This window comes from Wolffia australiana, chromosome 14 (assembly GCF_029677425.1).
Source record: "Wolffia australiana isolate 7733 chromosome 14, ASM2967742v1".
NCBI lineage: Eukaryota > Viridiplantae > Streptophyta > Magnoliopsida > Alismatales > Araceae > Wolffia > Wolffia australiana.
In genome coordinates, this window is record NC_135848.1 from 906,350 (window position 1) to 927,933 (window position 21,584).

Here is a 21,584-nt window from a genome sequence, read left to right on the forward strand (position 1 = left end):
ACGACTTTTCTTTCTCCTAGCCAAGATCACATCTGTTTGAAGCGCTCTCATCTTTGCGGATTGGTTCTCTTAAAAACTCTATCGGCTGGATGCGAAAAATGCCTTCTAGCATGGCAATATTCAAGAGTTATACGCAGAACGGCCTCTCGAGTTTGTCTCCAGTTCACTTAAAGATGTGGTCTATCTTAGCCAGAAGTCCACCTACAGTAGGAAAGAGTTTCCTTGTGCCTGCTTTAAGCAGTTTATCTAACTTGTCTCAATTTTTTTCTCCACCAAGATGGATCTAATCATTATTGTTAGTGAGAGGCCTCTCCTAGTGAGTCATGTTCTATAAACCCACTAGGCTCCCTCACTTATCACTAACTCATATTCTCCTCTCTCTCTCTCCTAGGGTATATATACCCCTCCTCATGTATATTCTAGTTAAGGAATTCATTCCTCTCCTTCCTCAAAGCCCTAGCATGGAGTTCAACATGGTATCAGAGCCAAGCTCTTGATCCCCATCTCTAGCCCTAAGCCTTTGTGCGGGCTTCTTCTTCTTCTTCTTCTTCTTCTTCCCTTCTTCTTCACCATCACCCTCTCAATCTGTTCTTTGCTCGCGGATCTCCTCTCCCTGCTTCCTTGATTTGGGAAAAGGGGGGGGGCATTTTTCGCTGCTGCCCGCGAGCAGCCGCCCGCGAACCGCCGCCCGCAAGCAGCCGCCCGCGAACCGCCGCCCGCACGGAGCGCCCGCGCGACGCGCGCCGCCAGCAGCCCGCAAGCAGCTGCTCGCGCGCAGCGCCGCGCGCCGCCGCCGCGCAGCAGCCGCCGCGCGCGCGCCGCCAGCAACTACTGTCCGCCAGCAGTGTCGGACCGTGTTCGGTTCTTCGTTCGCTGCCGCTGCTGCTGTTTGCCGTCATGTCGACTACCTCCAGCATGGGCAGTGATCCGTCTGCATCCACCGCCCCGACGTCAACCCAAGCAGATTTCACCGCGGCTGACTTTGCCCGGGAACTCCCGTCGCCGAAAATCGGTGTTCCTCTCCCTCCGGCTCCGGATAACTGCCGTCTCAGTGCTCCGAACTTGATGTCGTGGCTGAAGTTCGTCGAGTACACTCTGCGCGGCCGTCTGCTCCAGAAACATCTCACCTGCCAGCCCCTCCCCGTCACGGACCCGCATTTCCCGGCCTGGAGTGCCGAGCAGTACTTCGTCCACTCCTGGCTCTTGACTCACACTCTCTCTCGGGAGGTCTATGACAAGTTCCTCCACCTGACGACTCCGCGGGAGATCTGGGAGCACGCCCGTCGCTACTGCGGGCATGATGCTGATGACTGGAAGATCTTTACTTTGGCCGAGCGGGCGAGTGCACTCCGACATGGCACCATGTCCATTATGGACTATAGCCTTGCCCACCAAGCCCTGTGGCGCGAGGTGGACTATTACATGCCGGTGGGGGATCCGAATTGCGTCGACCGCCGCCATGCTCTCAAGCTCCGCTACATGTCATCTCTCGACAAGCTGAATACGGAATATGCGGATGTCCGGCGCCGGGCTCTTCACTCCCAGACTCCTCTTCCGGACTTCGATGGTCTGGTTAAGGAGTTGACGGAGGTTGAAAGCAGCCTTCGTCGTCAACGTCCGCTGCTGGACCTGCCTGCCGAGTCCCCCGGCGAGAGTGCTGCCCTCTGTCCGCCTCACGGAGCAACCTCCCTTGCTGCCCAAGCCTTCTTCGGGCTCTCGGGCACCGGTGGTTTGCTCCTACTGCGGCAAGCCGAATCATCTTGAGGCCCGGTGCATCAAGAAATTTTTGGACAGTACCCGGGATCCGGAGGCCGCCCCCTCGTCGTCATCAGCTCCTGCCTCGTCGTCTCGCCGGTCCCGCAAAGCCAGAGCCCATCTTGCCCAGGCACCGGCCCCGTCGCCCTCTAGCTCCAGCCATCCAGCCATGACTAATGACCAGCTGACTGCCGAACTTGCCCGTATCAGCTCCCAGCTGGCTGCCCTGCAGACCGCGTCTTCTTCGCAGCTTACCGTGGCTCACTTCGGTGACTTCGGTGCGTTCTTCCTTCCCAAGTCAGATCAGTGGTATTGTGGACACTCGGCCCTCCAAGCTCCCGCTTTGGATACCACCTGGGTGCTTGATACCGGGCCACAGAGCATATGACCCCGTTCAACCACCGGTTTCTGTCCTACGAGCGGCACCTTGGTGGTCGAGCTGTCCACACGGCGGGTGGGGGACGACTTCGCGTGACTGGTATCGGGTCGATCCATGTGGATGGCCTTGGTATCATTCACAACGTCCTTCATGTTCCGTCCCTTCAGACCTTACTTATGTCACCGCAGCGACTCGTCGATGCGGTCCATTGCTCGTTCCACATTCAGTCTGATAGGATCTTTTTGACTGACAAGGTGGGGAAGACTTTGCGAATTAGGCGCTCGGATGGCCTACTGCTGTTGGACGAGAGGGGGCGGTCGGGGACCCCGGTGCAGCGGTGCTTGTTGACGGTCGAGGACCAACGCCGGCAGCGGCTTCTACTCACTCACCAGCGGCTCGGGCATCCGTCTTTCCATGTTTTGAAAAGACTTTTTCCGACATTGTGTACTGGCTTGGACCTCTATTCTGTTGTTTTGTGATGCATGCAAACAACAGAAGCATCGCCGGGCCTCCTTCCCTCCGTCGACTTCTCACAGTGATGTTCCCTTATATCGCATTCATAGCGATGTATGGGGTCCGTCGCGACAGGCCAGCCTGAAGGGACACCGGTGGTTCTTGATCTTTGTTGATGAGGCCACCCGTTACACGTGGACCTACTTGTTGCTGTCCAAGAGCGCCGTCTCCTCGACTGTTCAAGCCTTCTGCACCATGCTTCAGACTCAGTTTGGCCGGACTATTCAGCGGTTCCGGTCCGACAATGCGCGGGACTACGTCAACCAGGAGTTGACCTCGTATTTCACCGCCCATGGGATTCTCCACGAGGCGTCTTGCGTGGCGGCGCCCGAGCAGAATGGCCTTGCCGGCGGCGTATTGGGTATGTCACGTCGACTGCCCGCACTCTCTGCTGGACTACCATGTCCCGTGGACTTATTGGGGAAGCCGTTCGGCAGTACTCATCTCATCAACCGGCTGCCCACCCCGACCCTCCAGTTCAGCCCTCCGATTGACCGGTTGTTGGCTGCCTTTCCCGCCGCGCAGCTCCGCACTCACCTTCTTCCCCGCGTCTTTGGCTGCACGGCATATGTCCATGACACGACGCCTCCTCCTGTCGAAGCTGGATGCCCGGCGCTCAAATGCGTCTTTGTTGGCTACTCTTCGCTTCAGAAAGGGTATAAATGCTTTCATCCCTCTTCTCGTCGGTTTTTCGTCTCCGCCAATGTCACCTTCTCTGAATTTCAACCCTTCTTCTCTCCCTCATCTCCTCCGGCCCCCCACTTGGAGCCGGATCTGGTTCTGGAGCCCGCTGCTCCCTTTCCTCCCACCGTCGTCTCTCCTCCCACAGTCGTTCCACCCTCCTCTTCTTCTCCTCCACCGGTCGGCCTTCCTTCCTCACCCATTGCGCCTACTCCATTATCTTCCTCCCCCGAATCCTCGCCTCCTGCTTCCGCTCCCTCCCCGTCTGCTGAGTTCTCACCTTCCTCTCTTCCGCCAGCCATTTCCGAGTCGTCTTCTTCTCCTGCTGACGATGACTCCCCTGACTTGCCTATCGCTTTGCGTAAAGGGGTCCGCCAGTGCACCCGCACTCCCCTTTACCCCCTCTCTCACTATCGCTCCTTCGCCAGGTTGAGTACTCCCTACCGCCTGTTTTTGACCCGCATCGACTCTGTCTTCGTTCCACGCCGCTTAACCGATGCTATCGCTTGTCCTCATTGGAAAGCGGCGATGGATGAGGAGATGCGCGCCTTGCTCAAAAACCACACGTGGGATGTGGTTCCTCTCCCGCCCGGGAAGACGGCCGTCTCGTGCAAGTGGGTTCACACCCCCAAGCACAACGCCGATGGCTCCCTGGAACGCCGCAAATCGCGGCTCGTGGCTCGTGGCTTCACTCAGTCCTACGGCGTCGAAGATGGACACCGTCCGCCTCCTCCTGGCGCTGGCCGCTCATCATGGGTGGTTGATTCGCCAGTTCGACGTTAAGAACGCCTTCCTTCATGGCGATCTTACCGAGGAGGTCTACATGCATCATCCTCCGGTACCTCTCGGGCCTCCGGGACCGTCTCACGACTGCGAAGTCCTTGTATGGACTGAAGCAGTCACCGCGATGTGGTTCGCCGCTTCAGCTCCGTCATGCGCGCGAAGGGTACACCAGAGCAATGGGGAAGCCACTCTCTTCTTCCGTCACGGCCCGCCGGGTCGCTATCCTGGTCGTTTATGTGGGCGAGATCCTGATCACCGGGTCGGACATCGCCGGCTTCACGCCTCGGCCGCTCCCTTGCCCGCGAGTTCGAGATCAAGGCCCTTGGTCAGCTCGGTACTTCTTGGGGCTCGAGGTGGCCTACTCGGCTCGTGGTATCTTCATCAGCCAGCAGAAATATACGGTGGACCTGCTGACTTTGTGGGTATGACCGAATGTGCTCTGTGAAGACCCCATCGACCCCAACGCTCAAGTTGGGCGCGGGTGACTCTCCGCCGGTCAGCACCCATCAATATCAGCAGTTGGTGGGAAACTTCTCTATCTGACCCACACGCGTCCCGACATCAGCTATGCAGTTAGCCTTCTCAGTCAGTTCATGCATGCTCCGCATGAGATTCATCGTCAGGCAGCTCACCGGGTGCTCGCGTACCTGAAGGGCTGTCCCGGGAAGGGTTTACTCTTCCCCCGGAGCTCAGAGCCGACTGTAAAGGTATATACAGACGCTGACTATGCAGGCTCGACTGTGGACTACCGGTCTACCACCGGTCTTTGCATCTTTGTCTTCGGGGGCCTTGTGAGCTGGAAAAGCAGCAAGCAGGATCGTGTCTCCCGTTCGAGTGCAGAGGCAGAATACCGGGCACTTGCGGATGGGGCCTCTGAGGCTCAGTGGATTCACGGGGTGCTCCGCGAACTTCGCGTCGAGTACACCCGTCCGATCCACTTTTATTGTGACAACAAATCGGCTATTGCCTTGGCTCAATATCCGGGCCAGACGGGTCGCATCAAGCACATGGAGATCAACCGCTACTTCTTCAAGGAGCGGATGGACGAGGGCTTGTTCGACTTGTCTTTCGTGCCGTCATCCGACCAGGCGGCCGATGTTCTCACGAAGGGATTATCAAATCCTCTCCTTGTTCGTGCTACCTCCAAGCTTGGCATGGATGACATCCATACCTCGCTTGCGGGGGGCTGTTAGTGAGAGGCCTCTCCTAGTGGGTCATGTTCTATAAACCCACTAGGCTCCCTCACTTATCACTAACTCATATTCTCCTCTCTCTCTCTCCTAGGGTATATATACCCCTCCTCATGTATATTCTAGTTAAGGAATTCATTCCTCTCCTTCCTCAAAGCCCTAGCATGGAGTTCAACAATTATTGTTGTACTGCCAAATATCCTTGGAGTAACTCTTCTCAGTGCTATATGTAGATGACATCATTCTCACTGAAGTCAACTAATGGTGTTCCAGAGCCCAAAGCTTTTTTACAAAGTAAGGTGGCTAACAAAAAATTGGTTCATCTTTGGCACTTACTGGGGTTTGGAATTCTTCATTTCACGGATGACTTGGCCATCAAATGATGAAAATATGCTTGATCTGCTCTGTGATGCTGAGATGCTTGGAATGAGGTATGCTCCTACAGAGAGGGACCCCTGGTGAAATTGCATTCTGAAACTGGTGAGGCAATGGAAAATCCCAGTTCATCACAACGTCAGGTCAGGCGATTGATTTGTCTTAGGTTTACTCATTTGGCTGCTGTCATGAGTATACTTTGGTACTTGAAGGGAAATCGTCAGGCAGAATAACTTGATGTATCTCAGAGCATATTTGTGTTCTGATGTGGTTTGGGATGAGGCTCACAGATTGGGCAAGGTAACTGCAGACTATTGTATTTTCTTGAAAGCTAACGTTTTCTACTGGGAGAGGAAGAAGCTGGAAGTGGTTGTTTGACCCAGTGCCAAAGCCAAGTACTATGTTCTGGTTCATGCCTCTTATAAACTCCTGTGGATTGGTCACGTATGGAACTAAGTCTCTTTTCTCTGCATCTGATGCCACTCTATCATGAAAATTATGATATCATCCATCATGAGTCCAACCTAATGTTTAATGAGTAGGCCAAGCATGTTGAGATTGATTGTCTCTTCATCCGTGACAGTATTTTGGCCAAAAACTTAATCTTCCCATATACCATCCTTTGAAAGTCCACCGTGCAGATATGGTCACAAAGACACTCCCCAGCATACCCATAACATTATTATCTGGCAAGCCTGGTATGCACGGACCTATACATTCCTACATGAGGGAAGCACTTGAGTTATCTCATATTTTTTAAGCTTTTGCCTGATCTCTCTATCCTCTGATCTTTTATGCATTGGAGTATCTCTGTTGTGAAGGTTGAGGCAATTCATGGATATCATAATATGGCAACGCGCCTCTATCTTCTGAAATTTGATGACAAGTCAGCGACTGAGATAGCGCATAGTCTAAGTTTTTTGGAAGAAACTGTGCATAACCTAAAACAGAATGACTGTATAAGTATTTACAATTAGACAGATATGTAATTGTAGAAACGATGAATGGTGGGTTTATCTGTATGGTGTTTGTGGACTCGTGAGAGCATTTGTAGTTTTTCTCCGAAAACTTTCTGGCAGCAATCTTCATAGCAGGATCTGTAAGCTGAGTATGCAGCTTCTGTGTGTGCCAGCTTTATGGGGAACGTCAAAAGAAGATATCTTCCAACATCTTGTTGAAGAATAACACAGTGCCTATGAGGAAAAGTAGGCGCCCGTGCTATCAGCAATAGCTTTTATCACAATTGGTACACCCTTGAATCTTAACATGGTATCTGAGTCGGCCGCAGGTTAAAATCCCAGAGATTACACACTGAATACTTGAGTAAAAAGTATTCCAGCTGCAGGTGATGTGGGCAAGTTTTGAAGAACAACACACTGCCTAAGAGGAAAAGTAGTGCCCTGTCTATCAGCTATAGCTCTAACTCAATTAGTACGTGCTTGAATCTTTGCACATCTTTATTCCATGCTTAGTTTTTTATTCTTTGATTCTCTCTCAAGATTTTGTATTTTTTCAATATATTCATATGATATCTAAGCCATGTCAATGAATATTTGATTCCATTATGATATCTGATCGTATGGTAGACTGATCAGGACGGTGCATCTTCCATTATCCTATGGACACTTAATTTTTTATGCTCTGCGTACCTATGTAGGACACTGGCATACCTGGTTTAATTAAATGGCTTACTAATTTGTACTGTTGTATTAAATATTTCATTGTGTTAAATCTCATACATCCATGGCTTTTGAAATTTTCATCTTTCTTTTCCCATTGTTGTCCAATAGTGTTATTCATCAATCTAGGATTGCCATCCTAAGCATCTGGAGACGTTTACCTGATTATAGCATTCTCTTGCATCATAAGCTATGGAAAAATAGTATGGTCAATTTGGGTCAACGATGTCTCACAGTTTTACATTTTAAGGTTCTCATCTTTAATTTATTTACGCCCCTGATCAGGCACTTTTCTGAACACTGCAACATATGCACATCTTTACTGTTTATTAGCAGTGTGAGCTGGTTTAGACCAAATTTTATGTTTATTACTATCTATTTTCCACAAAATATTCATTCTCCATCATTCATGACTGTCAGGTTAGTTTTGACTCGTGTTCAACAAGGAAAACAAGTTACCCATGCAGTATATTTGATGACCGTCATCCATCTACCCTGTCCATGACTGTTCTCGTGGTCGTCGAAATGTTTAACGCTCTGAATAACTTGAGCGAAAATCAGTCTCTACTGTAAGTTCGAATCATGACCTGCCATTTTATTTCTGTAATCCTGTAATTGATGTACTCTCCTTGTACTTGTGTGACTTTAGCGAATAAACTTATCTTTTTTAGGTCATAAGTATCAACTCCGTATTATTATTTTGTACTGCTTCCAGTAGGGTTCAGAAGTCATCGTCAATGTCATCAATGTTCATTTGCATGGACGAAGTTGTTGACATTGACGAATGTTAGGTTGGTTGATGGTTGGCATGTAAATTTTCTTTAAGTGTGAACGATGGTGGTGACTGCTGCGTTGATGCCTGTTGAATTTGATGCCATCGTCAAACCATCGATCAACATTAATGTCATTGTCGCACGTCCATTAATTTTAATTTTTTAGTTTGAGGCCATAGATTTGTCATTTATGAACATTAGAAGGTCATATAGGGATCTACGCTTTTTTGAAACTTCGCTGGACTCCAGGAAGAGATACAACACAATGTGAACCATAGACCTCACGATTGAAGAACCCTAAACCTAAATCCTAAGCCGTAAACCTAAAATTTGCACCCAATGCCTCACACCCTAAATCAATTTTTGGACGCTTATTAATCACTGCTGACCAGGTAGAATATTCATGCCTTTTTCCCGCCTTATAAAAAAATGATGGAACTGGAGAATGGAGAGAGAAATTTATTTTTTTGGAAAAAAGAGAATATCTTGGGAACAGTTATCAGCTCTCAATAGAATGCCGGAGTAAGCCAGCCTTCTGTCATTTCGGAAGAAGGCAGCGAGACTCGAGGACAGATGATGGAAGACAGAGGAAAAGTCAAATCAGTCAGTCATCTGTCGTAGAGTCTGAAGTTTTGTTCTGTTTTTGTCAAAGGAATGAATGGAGGATGGCTGTAAACTTAGAGTAAATCACAGGCATCTGATGATGAGACAGAACTAAATAGGACTGGAGGCAACGGAAGGCGCAAAGGCTTTCATTCTATTTACTTTCTGAGGTGAGGATGATTAATTAATGATTGTAAGGAATGGAACAGATGATATATCGTCATCCCCGTCCCTGAACCTTAGAAGGAGTTGGCTACTTGGACCCTATCCACCCCAAAAAAGGATAAATATGAACTTTTTTCGATGAGCATTACTTATTGTGAACAAGAAAACACTACTTCTTGATAAAGAAATGAAAGAGATTACAGGGTTTTATAGGAAGCCCTAATGGGCTGACTAGCGATAGGGCCCTTAATGGGCTAACAAGAGAGAGAAAAATACAGAAACGATAATAATCATATCAGCACTCCCCCTCAAGCTGGAGCGTGGATGTTTTCCACACCCAGCTTGGAACAGAGCTCCTCAAACCTAGGGGCACGAAGCCCTTTGGTGAAGATATCTGCAAGTTGTTCAGCGGACGGAACATATGGCGTGCAAAAATCTCCCGATTCAAGCTTCTCTTTGATGAAATGGCGATCGATCTCAATGTGCTTTGTACGATCATGCTGAACGGGGTCATGAGCAATGCTAATCGCCGATTTGTTGTCGCAGAACAGCTGGACAGGGGAGATAACTGAACACCGTAGCTCACGAAGAAGCTGGGTAATCCAAAGTGCTTCACACAGACCATGCGCAAGGGCACGGAACTCCGCTTCAGCACTCGATCGGGAGACCACCTTCTGCTTCTTGCTCCTCCAAGTAATCAGATTGCCGCCAAGAAGGTGCAATACCCAGATGTGGACCGACGATCAACCACAGAACCGGCATAATCGGCGTCGGTGTAGACTTCAAGACGCAGGCCGGTATGGCGACGAAAGAATAGTCCACGGCCAATGGTGCCCTTCAGAAAACGGAGGAGACGATGAGCAGCATAGAGATGGCTCCTGCGAGGAGTCTGCATGAACTGACTCAGAACACCCACTGAATATGCAATGTCCGGACGAGTGTGGGTGAGATAAATCAGTTTGCCCACAAGTCTTCTATATGGTCCAGGCTCAGCAAGCTCATCATCCGCATCGGCACCAAGTCGATGATTCGCATCAATCGGTGTCGAAATAGGCTTGGAGTCCTCCTTTCCAAGCTCACAGAGAAGGTCCACCGTATACTTTCTCTGACAAATAAAGATCCCGTCTGAAGAATAGGCCACCTCTATGCCAAGAAAGTACCTCAACGGGCCAAGATGGCGAATAGCAAATTCCGACGAGAGATACATAGCCAGCTCAGTAATGGTCGTCGTATCATCACCCGTAATAATGATGTCATCCACGTACACAAGAAGAATAGCGACTCCCCCTGACGTGGAATGGCGGTATAAGAGGGTATGATCTCCATTACACTGGCGGTAGCCCCGGTGCTTCATGGCCATTGTGAAACGGTCAAACCACGCACGAGGAGATTGCTTCAAGCCATATAAAGCTTTCTTCAGGCGACAGACAACTGACTTTGGAGTCGACGGCACTAAGGAAGTATAGCCAGGAGGTAGTGCCATGTAGATCTCCTCAGTCAAATCACCATGCAGAAAAGCATTTTTAACATCATATTGCTGCAAAAGCCAGCTACGATCTGCAGCAAGAGCCAAGAGAATCCGGACAGTATTCATCTTGGTGACAGGAGCAAACGTTTCCTGATAATCAATGCCATGCTTCTGTGTGAACCCTTGCGCCACAACACGTGCTTTGTGTCTCTCAATAGAGCCGTCGGAATTGTGCTTCACAGCATAAACCCAACGACTACCCACCAAATGCTTGCCCGGCGGTAGTGGAACAAGATCCCATGTCTCATTTAGAGCAAGGGCGTGGAGCTCCTCCTCCATAGCCTGACGCCAATGCGGAAATGAGAGGGCAATGTCCACCGTCTTCGGAAGGGAGATGGCATCAAGGGAGGTAAGAAGGGCATGATAGGATGAGGAGAGACGATGAGAGGAGGTAGAGGCTTCTAAGGGATAGAGGGGAGAAGGAAGAGGGGAAGACAACATGGCTAATGAGGAGTTTTCTGGAGGTGTGGAGGAGGGAGGAGGGACGACTGGAGAAGGGGCAACCCGAGGCTTGCGACGAGCAAGGGTGATACCGTAACGCTTTTCAGGCGGGCAGCGGCGTATAGGAAGCGGTGGGACCGAAGAAGGTTCGGCAGGAGTGGAGAAATCAGCAGTAGGAGCAGGAGGAATCTCCATAGAAGGTTCGGACACGGGGGCTGGTGGAGAACTGGGGAACACAGTCTCTATAGGAACCACGAGAGGAGACGCGGTTGGAGGAGTAAACGAGGAAGGGCTAGGGACTGGTGACGAGGTAGAGGGTGGAGGAAGAATGAGAAATTCAAGTGGATCGGGTTGAGGTGAAGAAGGTGGTAGAATTGGAGGAGAAGGAGAGTAATATGGAAGAAGTTCATCAAAGGTGGCATCCTTGGTGACGATAAAACGACGAGAGAGTGGATGATAACAGATATAACCTTTTTGGGTGGAAGAGTATCCAACGAACACACACTTGAGGGCACGAGGGTCGAGCTTATCACGACCAAGTTGATGGTTAGGCGCATAACAGACACATCCGAAAACACGAGGGGTGAGATTGGTTCGGAGAGAGAGGTTTGGAAAATAATGCTGAAGACGATCAATTGGAGTGGAATAGTCAAGCATTCGAGATGGGAGGCGATTGAGGAGATGGATTGCAGTGGAGACGGCTTCACCCCAGAAATATTTAGGCACATGCATGTGGAAGAGAAGGCTCCGGGTCATGTCAAAGATGTGACGGAATTTTCTTTCTGCAACACCATTTTGTTGGGGGGTATATGGGCAAGAGGTTTCATGGATAACGCCTTATTCTTGGAAGAAGGTGCTCAACGTGGAGTTGACGTAGTCTTTAGCATTGTCGGAGCGGAAGCGACTAATGGATGTAGAAAATTGGGTTTGAATAAGAGAATAGAATTGGGGAATAACACGAGATATCTCCGATTTATTCTTTAAGAAATACGCCCAAGTGAATCGAGTAGCGTCATCAATGAAAATGCATAACCATCGAGTGCCGGAAATGCTATGAACTGGGGATGGTCCCCACACGTCGGTGTGAATAAGAGAGAAGGGAGTCGATGAATGAGAGGACGAGAGAGGATACGTAGTACGATGATGTTTTGCCATTCGACAAGTGTCACAAACAAACCGGTCCACAGAATGACCTTGAAAGAGTTTGGGAAATAGACGATAAAGAGTGACGAAGGAAGGATGGCCGAGACGTCGATGGAGAAGCCACAAACGCTCGTGAGAGGCCGAAAGGGAAACAGCGACAGCAACAACAGCAAGAGAGGTCGAAGGAGGCCGAAGAAGATAGAGCCCCTCATGCTCCTCAGCAATGGAAATCGGCTTCCCGGACACCTTATCACGATAAAAACATGAAGTAGAAGACAATGTAAGATCTTGGTTCAAATCGCGAACAAGGCGAGATAAGGAGAGAAGATGATGGGTAAGACGGGGAACATGAAGGACTTTAGGTAGAGTTATTGAAGAGGAGAGGGCCACACGACCAATTCCTGCCACGGTGAGAAGATCTCCGGAAGCAGTCTTGACTTTGGAAGATCCAGAGACGGGTTCATAAGTCACAAAGGCTCGGGGATTAGGTGTCATGTGAGCGGTAGCACCGGAATCAAGAAGCCAAGCGGAAGATGAAGAAGGGTTTCCGGAAGGGAATGGAGATGTAGGAAGAACGGTGGACATACGTGCGTGGGCCAAGGAGCATGAGCCCACGACTGGAGGATCAAGCAATCGGCGTAGACGTTCCATTTCCACCGGAGTAAAACTGGCGGGCGAGGCACTTGTCGGGAGAAGACCATATGGCAGCGGTACTTGACCCGGAGTAGGCACGTGACTCACAGACGGTGCGACAGTAGCAAGATTGCTCTGTTGCATGCGTTTTCGTTGAAGCTTGTAGCACGTCTCTTTGGAGTGACCTCGCTTCTTGCAGTAGTTGCAAAAGAGCGAAGGATCACCCTTAGGAGACTCCTCGGTCCGAGCAGTCAGACTACCCGGCAAAGTGCCGGGTGGTGTCGTCGTCGATGGGCGCGCAGACGAAGAGGACTGTGCTACAAGTGCCGAAGCCGAGTTCTGGGTCTGCTGAAAGCGAGATTCTTCAACCCTCACACTGCGGAGTGCATCCTTGAAGGTAAGACCAGTCTCCCGATGTATAAGCTGAGCCCGTACCGCTTCATATTCCGGGTTCAGTCCCATAAGAAACTGGAAAACCCGAAGTTGAAGAGTATATTTGCGGTCCACCGAATGAGGGTCTGGCGGCATGTAGTGGTCAATCTCATTCCACAACGAAATGAGCTCCGTAATGTACTCCATGATAGACCGGTCCACTTGACGCAGGTTGGCGGCCCGATGCACCAATTCGTACAGAGTCGCAATGTTGTGCTTCTTGGAGTGGCTCTCGAGTGCCGCTTCCCAGACCGCCCGAGCCGACTCTAGAGACAGGAATTCACCCTTAACATTGGGTGAAATACTGTCCAAGAGCCAGCGATGAACCACCCCCTCAATGTCCAGCCAGTCATAATACTTGAGATCGGTCCGGGGAGGTCCGTCTTCTAGAAGATGGCGCATGAGACCCCCCTTTAAAGTGATCTGGACGTACTGGCGCCATTGCAGAAGATTAAATCCAGTAAACATGCCATCCGGAGGCATCCTAGGCAGAGAGAATGGTCCAGGGGAGGACGACCAATTCCCGGACTCAAGAGGCACCGCAGATGCATGTGGCGTCGATACCGGCGTCGAGTCTGGCGTAACAGTAGAGGTCTGGACTTCTGGCGAATCAGCAGCAACCGGATTCGTCATTGTAGGATCCGGAGACTCAATCAGAGTAGACCACGGTCAGAAGGTGCTGCACCGAGCAGTAGGATCGGCAAGAGCTGATGGCTCGACTGAGGCAGATACACGGCGGCCGATACATGGTGCGGCTGACTGCTGCGCGCAGCACGCGGCTGCGCGTGGCTGGCTGCTGCGCGCGCCGGGCGGCTGCGCGCGGCTGGTGGCTGCGCACGGCTGGCGGCTGCTTGCGGCGGGCGGCTGCTTGCGGCGAGCGACAGAAGATGGCGCGCAGCGAACTGCTGCACGCGACCCCAGATGCAGGATACGGCGGACGGCGATGGACCGGAGCGCGAGATCAGGGGGACGTGAGAATCACCAGAGATCGGAGCGCAAGGTCAAGCCCAGGAAACCCAGATTAGGGTTAGGGTTATGGCTCTGATACCATGTGAACAAGAAAACTCTACTTCTTGATAAAGAAATGAAAGAGATTACAGGGTTTTATAGGAAGCCCTAATGGGCTGACTAGCGATAGGGCCCTTAATGGGCTAACAAGAGAGAGAAAAATACAGAAACAATAATAATCATATCAACACTTATAACTAATATTAGTATTCCCATCTGCTTTTCAGGGTTATACCGCCGTGGAGTAATCCGTGGCTTGTTGGCTCAATTATTGTCACAATGGTTCTTCACGTATTCATTCTATACATCAAGCCTCTTTCTGTTCTTTTCTCCGTAAGTCTTTATATACTACCCTTCTCTCTCTCTTCTCCAATATAACCTTAGTTGTTCTCTCTCTTCGCTCATGCAGGTGACTCCACTCTCTTCTGCAGACTGGGCTGTTGTTCTCTATCTTTCTTTCCCTGTGAGAACAGCTTTTTATCATTAATAATTTTAATTCCCTATTAGTGTGTTTTATTTGTTTTGCAAGCCTTTTAGGGTCCATGAAATGTCCATCTGGAGGTCCTCTAGAGTCAATTGAGACATTAAAAAAATCTCTAAATTTCATTAAAATACCTTTGAATTGGAGCTTATGAAAAAACCCATCGATCGTATATATTTTTAGTTTTTGTGTATTTGAATGACGTGCATTGTTGGTTCATGAAATTACTATCCTAGGGCCCTTGATTGTAGACTGAGGCATTAATAAATCTCTGAATTTTATAAAATTTCCTCTGAAGTTGAGCTTATGAAGAAACCAGTTGTTTAAATTCAAGATTTAGGATATTAATCTTTTGGCGGGACATTAATTCTTTATTTTTTTCTTTTAGATATTCGGGGATGTTAATTCTCTGGTCTTGCAGGTGGTAATCATTGATGAGATACTGAAATTCATCTCAAGAAATCACATCAGAGGTAATACAGTCAAAATATTATTTCAATCCCCCGTTTTAAAATACTTTAGAAATTTCTGAATCTACTTTGCAAGAATTATCGTTTTTGGATAAATATCATCTGCTAATCTTTAAAACTATGTGAAAAACAGATAGACTTATCTTTATACCAATAGTTTTATTAAGTTTCAGATAACATAGAAATATGGTCTTAAGGGTCGGATTTATTGCAAGAAAGACAGATTTCCCCTTCCCATGTAAATTTAACTTCCCATCTGTCGTTCATGTCATGTAAATTTACTCTTGTATTTCGGCATCCATTCCACTGACCAATCCCATTTCTCTCCGAATGCAGGCAGAAGGTTTTACTTGCGATTTGGACGGCGTGATCTCCTCCCAAAGAGAGAAGAACGCGATAAATAAGGTCTCTCTCTCTCTCTCTCCCTCTCTGTTTCGTCGGCTATCTCTCTCTCTCTTTCCATATGGATGGGTAATTTCTTACCATAGTTTTCTTTGTGGAAAAATTTTCCTCTTTAGAGAAGTTAAGATATTAATTATTAGCAAAAACTGATTTATATCATAATAACTTAATTTTCGCACACTTGGACTTCAAACTTAGAAGTCAGGGTGTCCTGTATTTTCCTAGTGACCCAGAAACGTTTAGAAAATAGACTGTAAAAAAATCCAGTCAAAAAAGGAGAAGAACTATATTTGCAGATACCGGTCAATCATATCCAGAGAGGATGATGAATATGAGAAAAGTTGGCTGTGAAAGAAAATATAAATAAAACCTCAATTGAAAATGCTTCAATAAAGCAGCCTGAACTCAATATTGTCCAGAGAAGCAAGTGCAATGAGTTAAAAATCATTCACTTGACCTTATACATGGATGTAAACAAACACAGTGGAAGGTAGGATGCAAGGTTTTTGGACCAAGAAAAACACCAAGGTTATGTTACTTGTGTAGTTTGATCCAGGCTTTGTAAGTGCAACATATCTGATGAGTAATTTAGTGAGGTCTCCAGGGTTTATGTTCTTTTATCTATAACACGAGACCGCTGAAAGACAGCCCGACAGACGACGCTATTCATGACGTGGATAATCTAGCTTCATGTTGGTTTGGAAGGGAGTGAAGGGAGGCATTTTGTTCATCCGGCGTAGTTAACTGCCATAATTTTAATAGCATCTGGTTGATCACGTATTCGCGTGATCTTCCCTATTTTCTTCGAGAAATGACATGAGAAAGCTGAATAGATAGAAAGATGGAGATATATTTGATGCTAGAGAAAATGAAGAGGACAAATAGGCCTCAATTCCTTCCAATGCTGATATCTGCCTTTAATAGATGACAGATCTAAATGTAAAATTATAGAAATTCCCATGGAATTTCGAACACGTCTGATGAATGCTGCTGGGCCCTCCAGTTCCTCTTTCTCTGCGTGAAAACTAGCATCCGTGTTGTATACATTATTTTAAATCATTTTGATAATCTTTAAACAATTATGATAATTAACTTTGAACTCATAACAGTTATATTTCAAGAAAATGAGAGGAACTAGTTACTGAACTAAGGAAATGAGTAAAACTTAGTTAAATTACGTGTAGAGACAATTATTAAGAAATTAGTTCAATAATGTAATTCACAATTTAATTAGTAATATTTATATATTTGAATGAGGTTATTTAACACTTTTATCAAAAGTAAAAGTGATATCACTAACAAACTTATTAACATGCTGCATACATTATTTTTTAATTACTAAAATAAGATATTATATTAACATAAATTTATACCAACTGGTTTAAACAATGCAAATTACTCTTTAAAAGTGATGTCACTTGAATACTTTCAATACAAAGTATTAAATATCATATTTATTCATAAAATGTTCTACGATGTTATTCTTATTTAACCTACACTGTAAACCTATTATAATAAAGATAAGCTACTATAATTATAGAACCAAAAGATTAAATGTTATTAACAAAATATATATAATGGCAAGTAGAATGTACAAAACTTGTGTAACTTAACTTGTGAAGTTAATGAAGACCGATACTGTTCTTCAGATATTATCACAAGTTTATACATTAATCCAAATAATGCAACTTATTCTTGAAATAATGTAATATTTTTATGTATGTAATGTTAAATCAATCCACTCACTTTATAATTGAATTATATTTCACATTTTGTAGTTTAATGTTTGATTTAACTGCATTTCAACTAAAATGATATAATGAAATTAAAATTCATGTTATGTTTTGGCAAATTTCAAAGAATTGTTTCATGAGTTAACTACTCGTAAGGTAAAACTGAAGAAAAGTAAGAACTTAATGAAGATAAAAATAATTATTTACCCTTCAAATATGCATCGAATTGGGACAACCAACATATAATTCACATTTTTTAAATTATTATGAATGGATATTTTGGCCTAAATTTTAACTTTTATTAGAAAATTTGCAATATGGTGAATATAAAGAAATCGACTTTGAAAGGATGTGATTCGAAAACATGTTATGTGTCATAAAAAGATTAATTAATAAAGTGATGTAATTGAAAATGTGTACTTCTTTATACATTCTTTCATATAAATGAATAGTGCATATTTTATTATAAACCAGTATGTTGAGTAATTATGAATAATACTGGACTTTAGAAAAAAATTGTGCTAGGTTACATAATTGACTGATATATTACCTAGTTCTTTAAACAATAAAATCTAGTTATGGTACGGATATTATGAACACAATTACTATCCTCCAGAGAATAAATATGCACGAATCGATGTAAAAATAGGTGATGAAATGAATTGTTTAAAATGTCAATCGATTTCAGATGAATGGTCTTTGTTTATAATGGAAAGTATGTCTTATGTTCTATGTAAAAATACATGATTAAAAAAATAAAAAAGTGTAGCTCCTTCTATATCTTAAAAATGTTATCCTTGAAATTAACTGGGCATCTGTCCATGCAAACCATGTCCATTCTCAGCCGCACAATTTCTTCCGAAGTTAAAAACTTACTCGGCCAGCTTTTTCTCTTCAACCATTCAACCAGTAAGCGGCGGCAATTAATCCACGCGGCCTAGATTATCCTCCAAAGGCAGCCCCCATTCTGGGAAGTGGAAACCCATCGCAGATGATCATAGCATGGGAAGAATTCCACTAATCCTAGCCATGGTGGCGCTTCTACAGGCCTGCGCTGCAGCGAAGCTCCACCCAATTGTACTTATCCCCGGTAATGGAGGCAACCAGCTTGAAGCCCGGCTAAGCAAAGATTACAAGCCTTCAAGCTTCTTCTGTAGACTTTGGGGCAACCGCAGGAATAATGGCGATGGCTGGTTCAGGCTCTGGTTCGATCCAATTATTCTGCTTCGGCCATTCACGCAGTGTTTTGCAGACAGAATGGCACTTCGCTACGTCGAAGAACTCGACGACTTTCGCAACGTTGCCGGGGTGGAGACGCGCGTTCCTCACTTTGGATCCACCCGCGGGCTCCGGTACCTCGACCCTGGTTTCCAGTAAGTAAAGTCTCTGCTTTTCTTTAGTTTTGTGAGGTTTCTGAGCTGGGCGATGGTGGGTTTTATTTATTTCGATCCGATTCTAGGTGGGTCTTTTCAGAATAGACGAGCGTAGAAGTGAATCAAAATTGGCTTCCAAGTTTCAACTGTTTATGTTCTTCCTCTCACTCTCTATGTCATGGTTAAATCCTGAGCTTGGTGATCGTGGGTTTTCTTGATTTAGATCTAATTCAAGGTGGGTCTTTTCGGAAAAGATGAGCGTCGAAATGAATCCAAATTTGCCTCCAAGTTTCAACTGTTCATGTTCTTCCTCTCTGTCTCCAACTTGTGGTTAAATCCTGAGCTAGGCGATCGTTGGTTTTCTTGATTTCGATCTAATTGAAGGTAGATCATTTCAGAATAGATGATCGTAGAAATAAATCGAAATTTGCCTCCAAGTTTCAACTGTTCATGTTCTCCCTCTCTCTCTCCAACTTGTGGTCAAATCCTGAACCATGGGTTTTCTTGATTTAGATCTAATTCAAGGTGGGTCTTTTCGGAAAAGATGAGCGTCGAAATGAATCCAAATTTGCCTCCAAGTTTCAACTGTTCATGTTCTTCCTCTCTGTCTCCAACTTGTGGTTAAATCCTGAGCTTGGTGATCGTAGGTTTTCTTGATTTCGATCCAATTGTTGGTGGATCATTTCAGAATAGATGATCGTAGAAATAAATCCAAATTTGCATCCAAGTTTCAACTGTTCATGTTCTTCCTCGCTCTCTCCAACTTGTGGTCAAATCCTGAACTATGGGTTTTCTTGATTTCGATCCCGATTGAAGTGGGTCTTTTCGGAATAGATGAGCGTCGAAATAAATCAAAATTGGCTTCCCAGTTTCAACTGTCCATGCTCTCTCTCTCTCTCTCTCTCTCTCTCTCTCTCTCTCTCTCTCTCTCTCTCTCTCTCTCTCTCTCTCTCTCTCTCTCTCTCTCTCTCTCTCTCTCTCTCTCTCTCTCTAACTAACTTTTGGTTAAATCTTGAGCTCGGCGATCGTGGGTTTTCTTAATTTCGATCTAATTGAAGGTAGAACTTTTCAGAATAGATGAGCGTAGAAATAAACCAGAATTTGCCTCCAAGTTTCTACTGTTCATGTTTTCTCTCACGGTTAAATCTTCAGCTACACTATCGCGGGTTCTCTTGATTTCGGTCTAATTCAAGAGGGTCTTTTCTGAAATTAATCAAAATCTCCCACCAAGTTTCAATTGTTCTTGTTATCTCTCTCTCTCTGTCTCTCTAACTAGCGGTTAAATACTGATTTCATGATGCATCTGGTGCTGCACGTCTACAATGTTTGCGGGTTTCGCGCTTTTCAGAAATTTGTGTGTTCGAGATATCTTGGTTTGTACTTTCTAACGATAATTTTTCAGCACAACCCGCACGGCGAAACTATTTTTAAAGGAAATCATCGTGTTTAGATGCACAATTCATCCCCTTTTCCATATTCAAAAGTATTATTCATCTTACAGCGATAATAGATTCACACAGTTCCATGCAGCCGAACGAGGCCATGCAAAGTTCGATACCAGTACTTACTATTCACGTAAACGCGGTCTTTTCCAGGAGTATCAGCGAGTACATGGAAACCCTAGTCGAGTCGCTGGAGGGTATCGGCTACCGCGACGGCGATAACCTCTACGGAGCCCCCTACGACTTCCGCTACGGACTCTCCGGCGGAGGCCGCCCCTGCTCCGTCGGCGACCGCTATCTCGCCGACCTTAAACAGCTCGTCGAAAACGCCACCGCCGCGGCTTCCAAACCCGTCGTTCTCATCGCCCACAGCCTAGGCAATCTCTTCGCCATGAACCTCCTCCTTCGCAGCTCCCCAGACTGGCGACGCCGCCACGTCAAGCATCTCGTCGCGCTCTCTCCGCCGTGGGGCGGCTCCGTCGTTCTCATGCTGACCTTCGCCTCCGGCTCCACGCTCGGCGTGCCCGTCGTCGACCCGCTCGTCCTCCGCGACGAGCAGCGGAGCTCCGAGAGCAACTTGTGGCTGCTTCCTTCGCCGGCAGTGTTCAAAGACCGCCCTCTGGTTATCTCCCCCGGGAAGAACTACACCGCCGTGGGCATGTCTTCGTTCTTAGAGGATATTGGGTACAGGGAGGGAGTCGGTCCTTACGAGAACCGCGTTCTGCCGCTGGTTGAGAGGGAAGTGGTGGCTCCGCCGGAGGTGCCGGTGACTTGCGTGGTGGGCACGGGGGTGAAGACGCCGGAGAGGCTGGTCTATGGGAAGGAGGGGTTCGATCGGCAGCCGGAGATGGTGTATGGCGATGGCGATGGAACGGTGAACCTGGCGAGTTTATTGTCTCTACAGTCGAGCGATGATGGCCAGGCGGTGAAGTTTGTGAAGGTGAATGGTGTCTCCCACACGGATGTGCTCAAGAACAAGGCCGCCATTGCTGAGATTTTGCGTGAGATGGAGGCCATCAACGCAGATCAGACCTCTCTCTCTTCACAAGTCTACCAGACCTTGTCTCTTTAGAAACGGTGGGGATTTTGGCTCATGGGCAGGCTCGTTTGCTTGCATGAAAGAAATGTTGGAAGAGGTTTTTTGCAATCACATCAAACCACAAAAAAAGGATTTTTAAGACAAAAGAAACGAGGCCTCTCTTCTCCATGACGTCTGCTGAAGTAGTAACAGAAGTCTGAGAATGTTCTTCTGTTCACTCTAAAAGTTGAACTGTACATGTATTTATAGGGCTAGACGTGCCCAAATTAATGAGGTGAATTGAACAATAATGATGTCTATGGCAGTCTTCGAGATAATCAGACGTCATGGAGACTATGGCAGTCCTCGTGCCAGGTTAAGGTCAGCGACTCTTAGTGTCAGACGCTGGCATGTCAGGCTCTGCCCTTATGGTCAGAGGAACACGTGTCTTTAACACTCTAAAAAAGTGAAAACACCTATCAGCTATGGCAAAGTATTTACATACTTTGGCATCACTTTCTCCTCCACGCCTAGCAAAACAAAATGCCACCGTGTATCTATATGTTTTGATTGGCAATGGGTCA

General features: G+C 46.7%; 2 protein-coding genes across 5 annotated transcripts in view; both read left to right on the forward strand.

Moving 5' to 3' along the window:
* ECA3 (endoplasmic reticulum-type calcium-transporting ATPase 3) overlaps positions 1-15,580 on the forward strand; it is a 93,717-nt gene extending 78,137 nt beyond the window's left edge. The window contains exons 30-34 of one of the 4 annotated variants that reach the window (XM_078585795.1): positions 7,776-7,924; positions 14,309-14,414; positions 14,491-14,544; positions 14,984-15,035; positions 15,369-15,580. In XM_078585795.1, coding sequence (XP_078441921.1) covers positions 7,776-7,924; positions 14,309-14,414; positions 14,491-14,544; positions 14,984-15,035; positions 15,369-15,436 — 429 coding nt within the window. In that variant the 3' untranslated portion in view covers positions 15,437-15,580. Of the gene's footprint in view, positions 1-6,808; positions 7,108-7,775; positions 7,925-14,308; positions 14,415-14,490; positions 14,545-14,983; positions 15,036-15,368 lie in introns of those variants that run through there. The other 3 variants (XR_013583662.1, XR_013583663.1, XR_013583661.1) reach the window with 3 other exon arrangements.
* Positions 15,581-18,069: 2,489 nt separating this feature from the next.
* Positions 18,070-21,311, forward strand: LOC144712021 (alpha/beta-Hydrolases superfamily protein). Its single transcript, XM_078586197.1, has 2 exons — positions 18,070-18,540; positions 20,136-21,311. Exons 1-2 carry the CDS (start codon positions 18,170-18,172, stop codon positions 21,052-21,054), a joined length of 1,290 nt encoding a protein of 429 aa, XP_078442323.1. The 5' UTR covers positions 18,070-18,169; the 3' UTR covers positions 21,055-21,311.
* Positions 21,312-21,584: the final 273 nt, after the last annotated feature.

Coding starts and splice junctions, on each gene's coding strand:
- LOC144712021 (XM_078586197.1), top strand. CDS start 18,170: ATGGGAAGAATTCCACTAATCCTAGCCATGGTGGCGCTTCTACAGGCC. Junction 18,541..20,135: donor TACCTCGACCCTGGTTTCCA/GTAAGTAAAGTC, acceptor GGTCTTTTCCAG/GAGTATCAGCGAGTACATGG.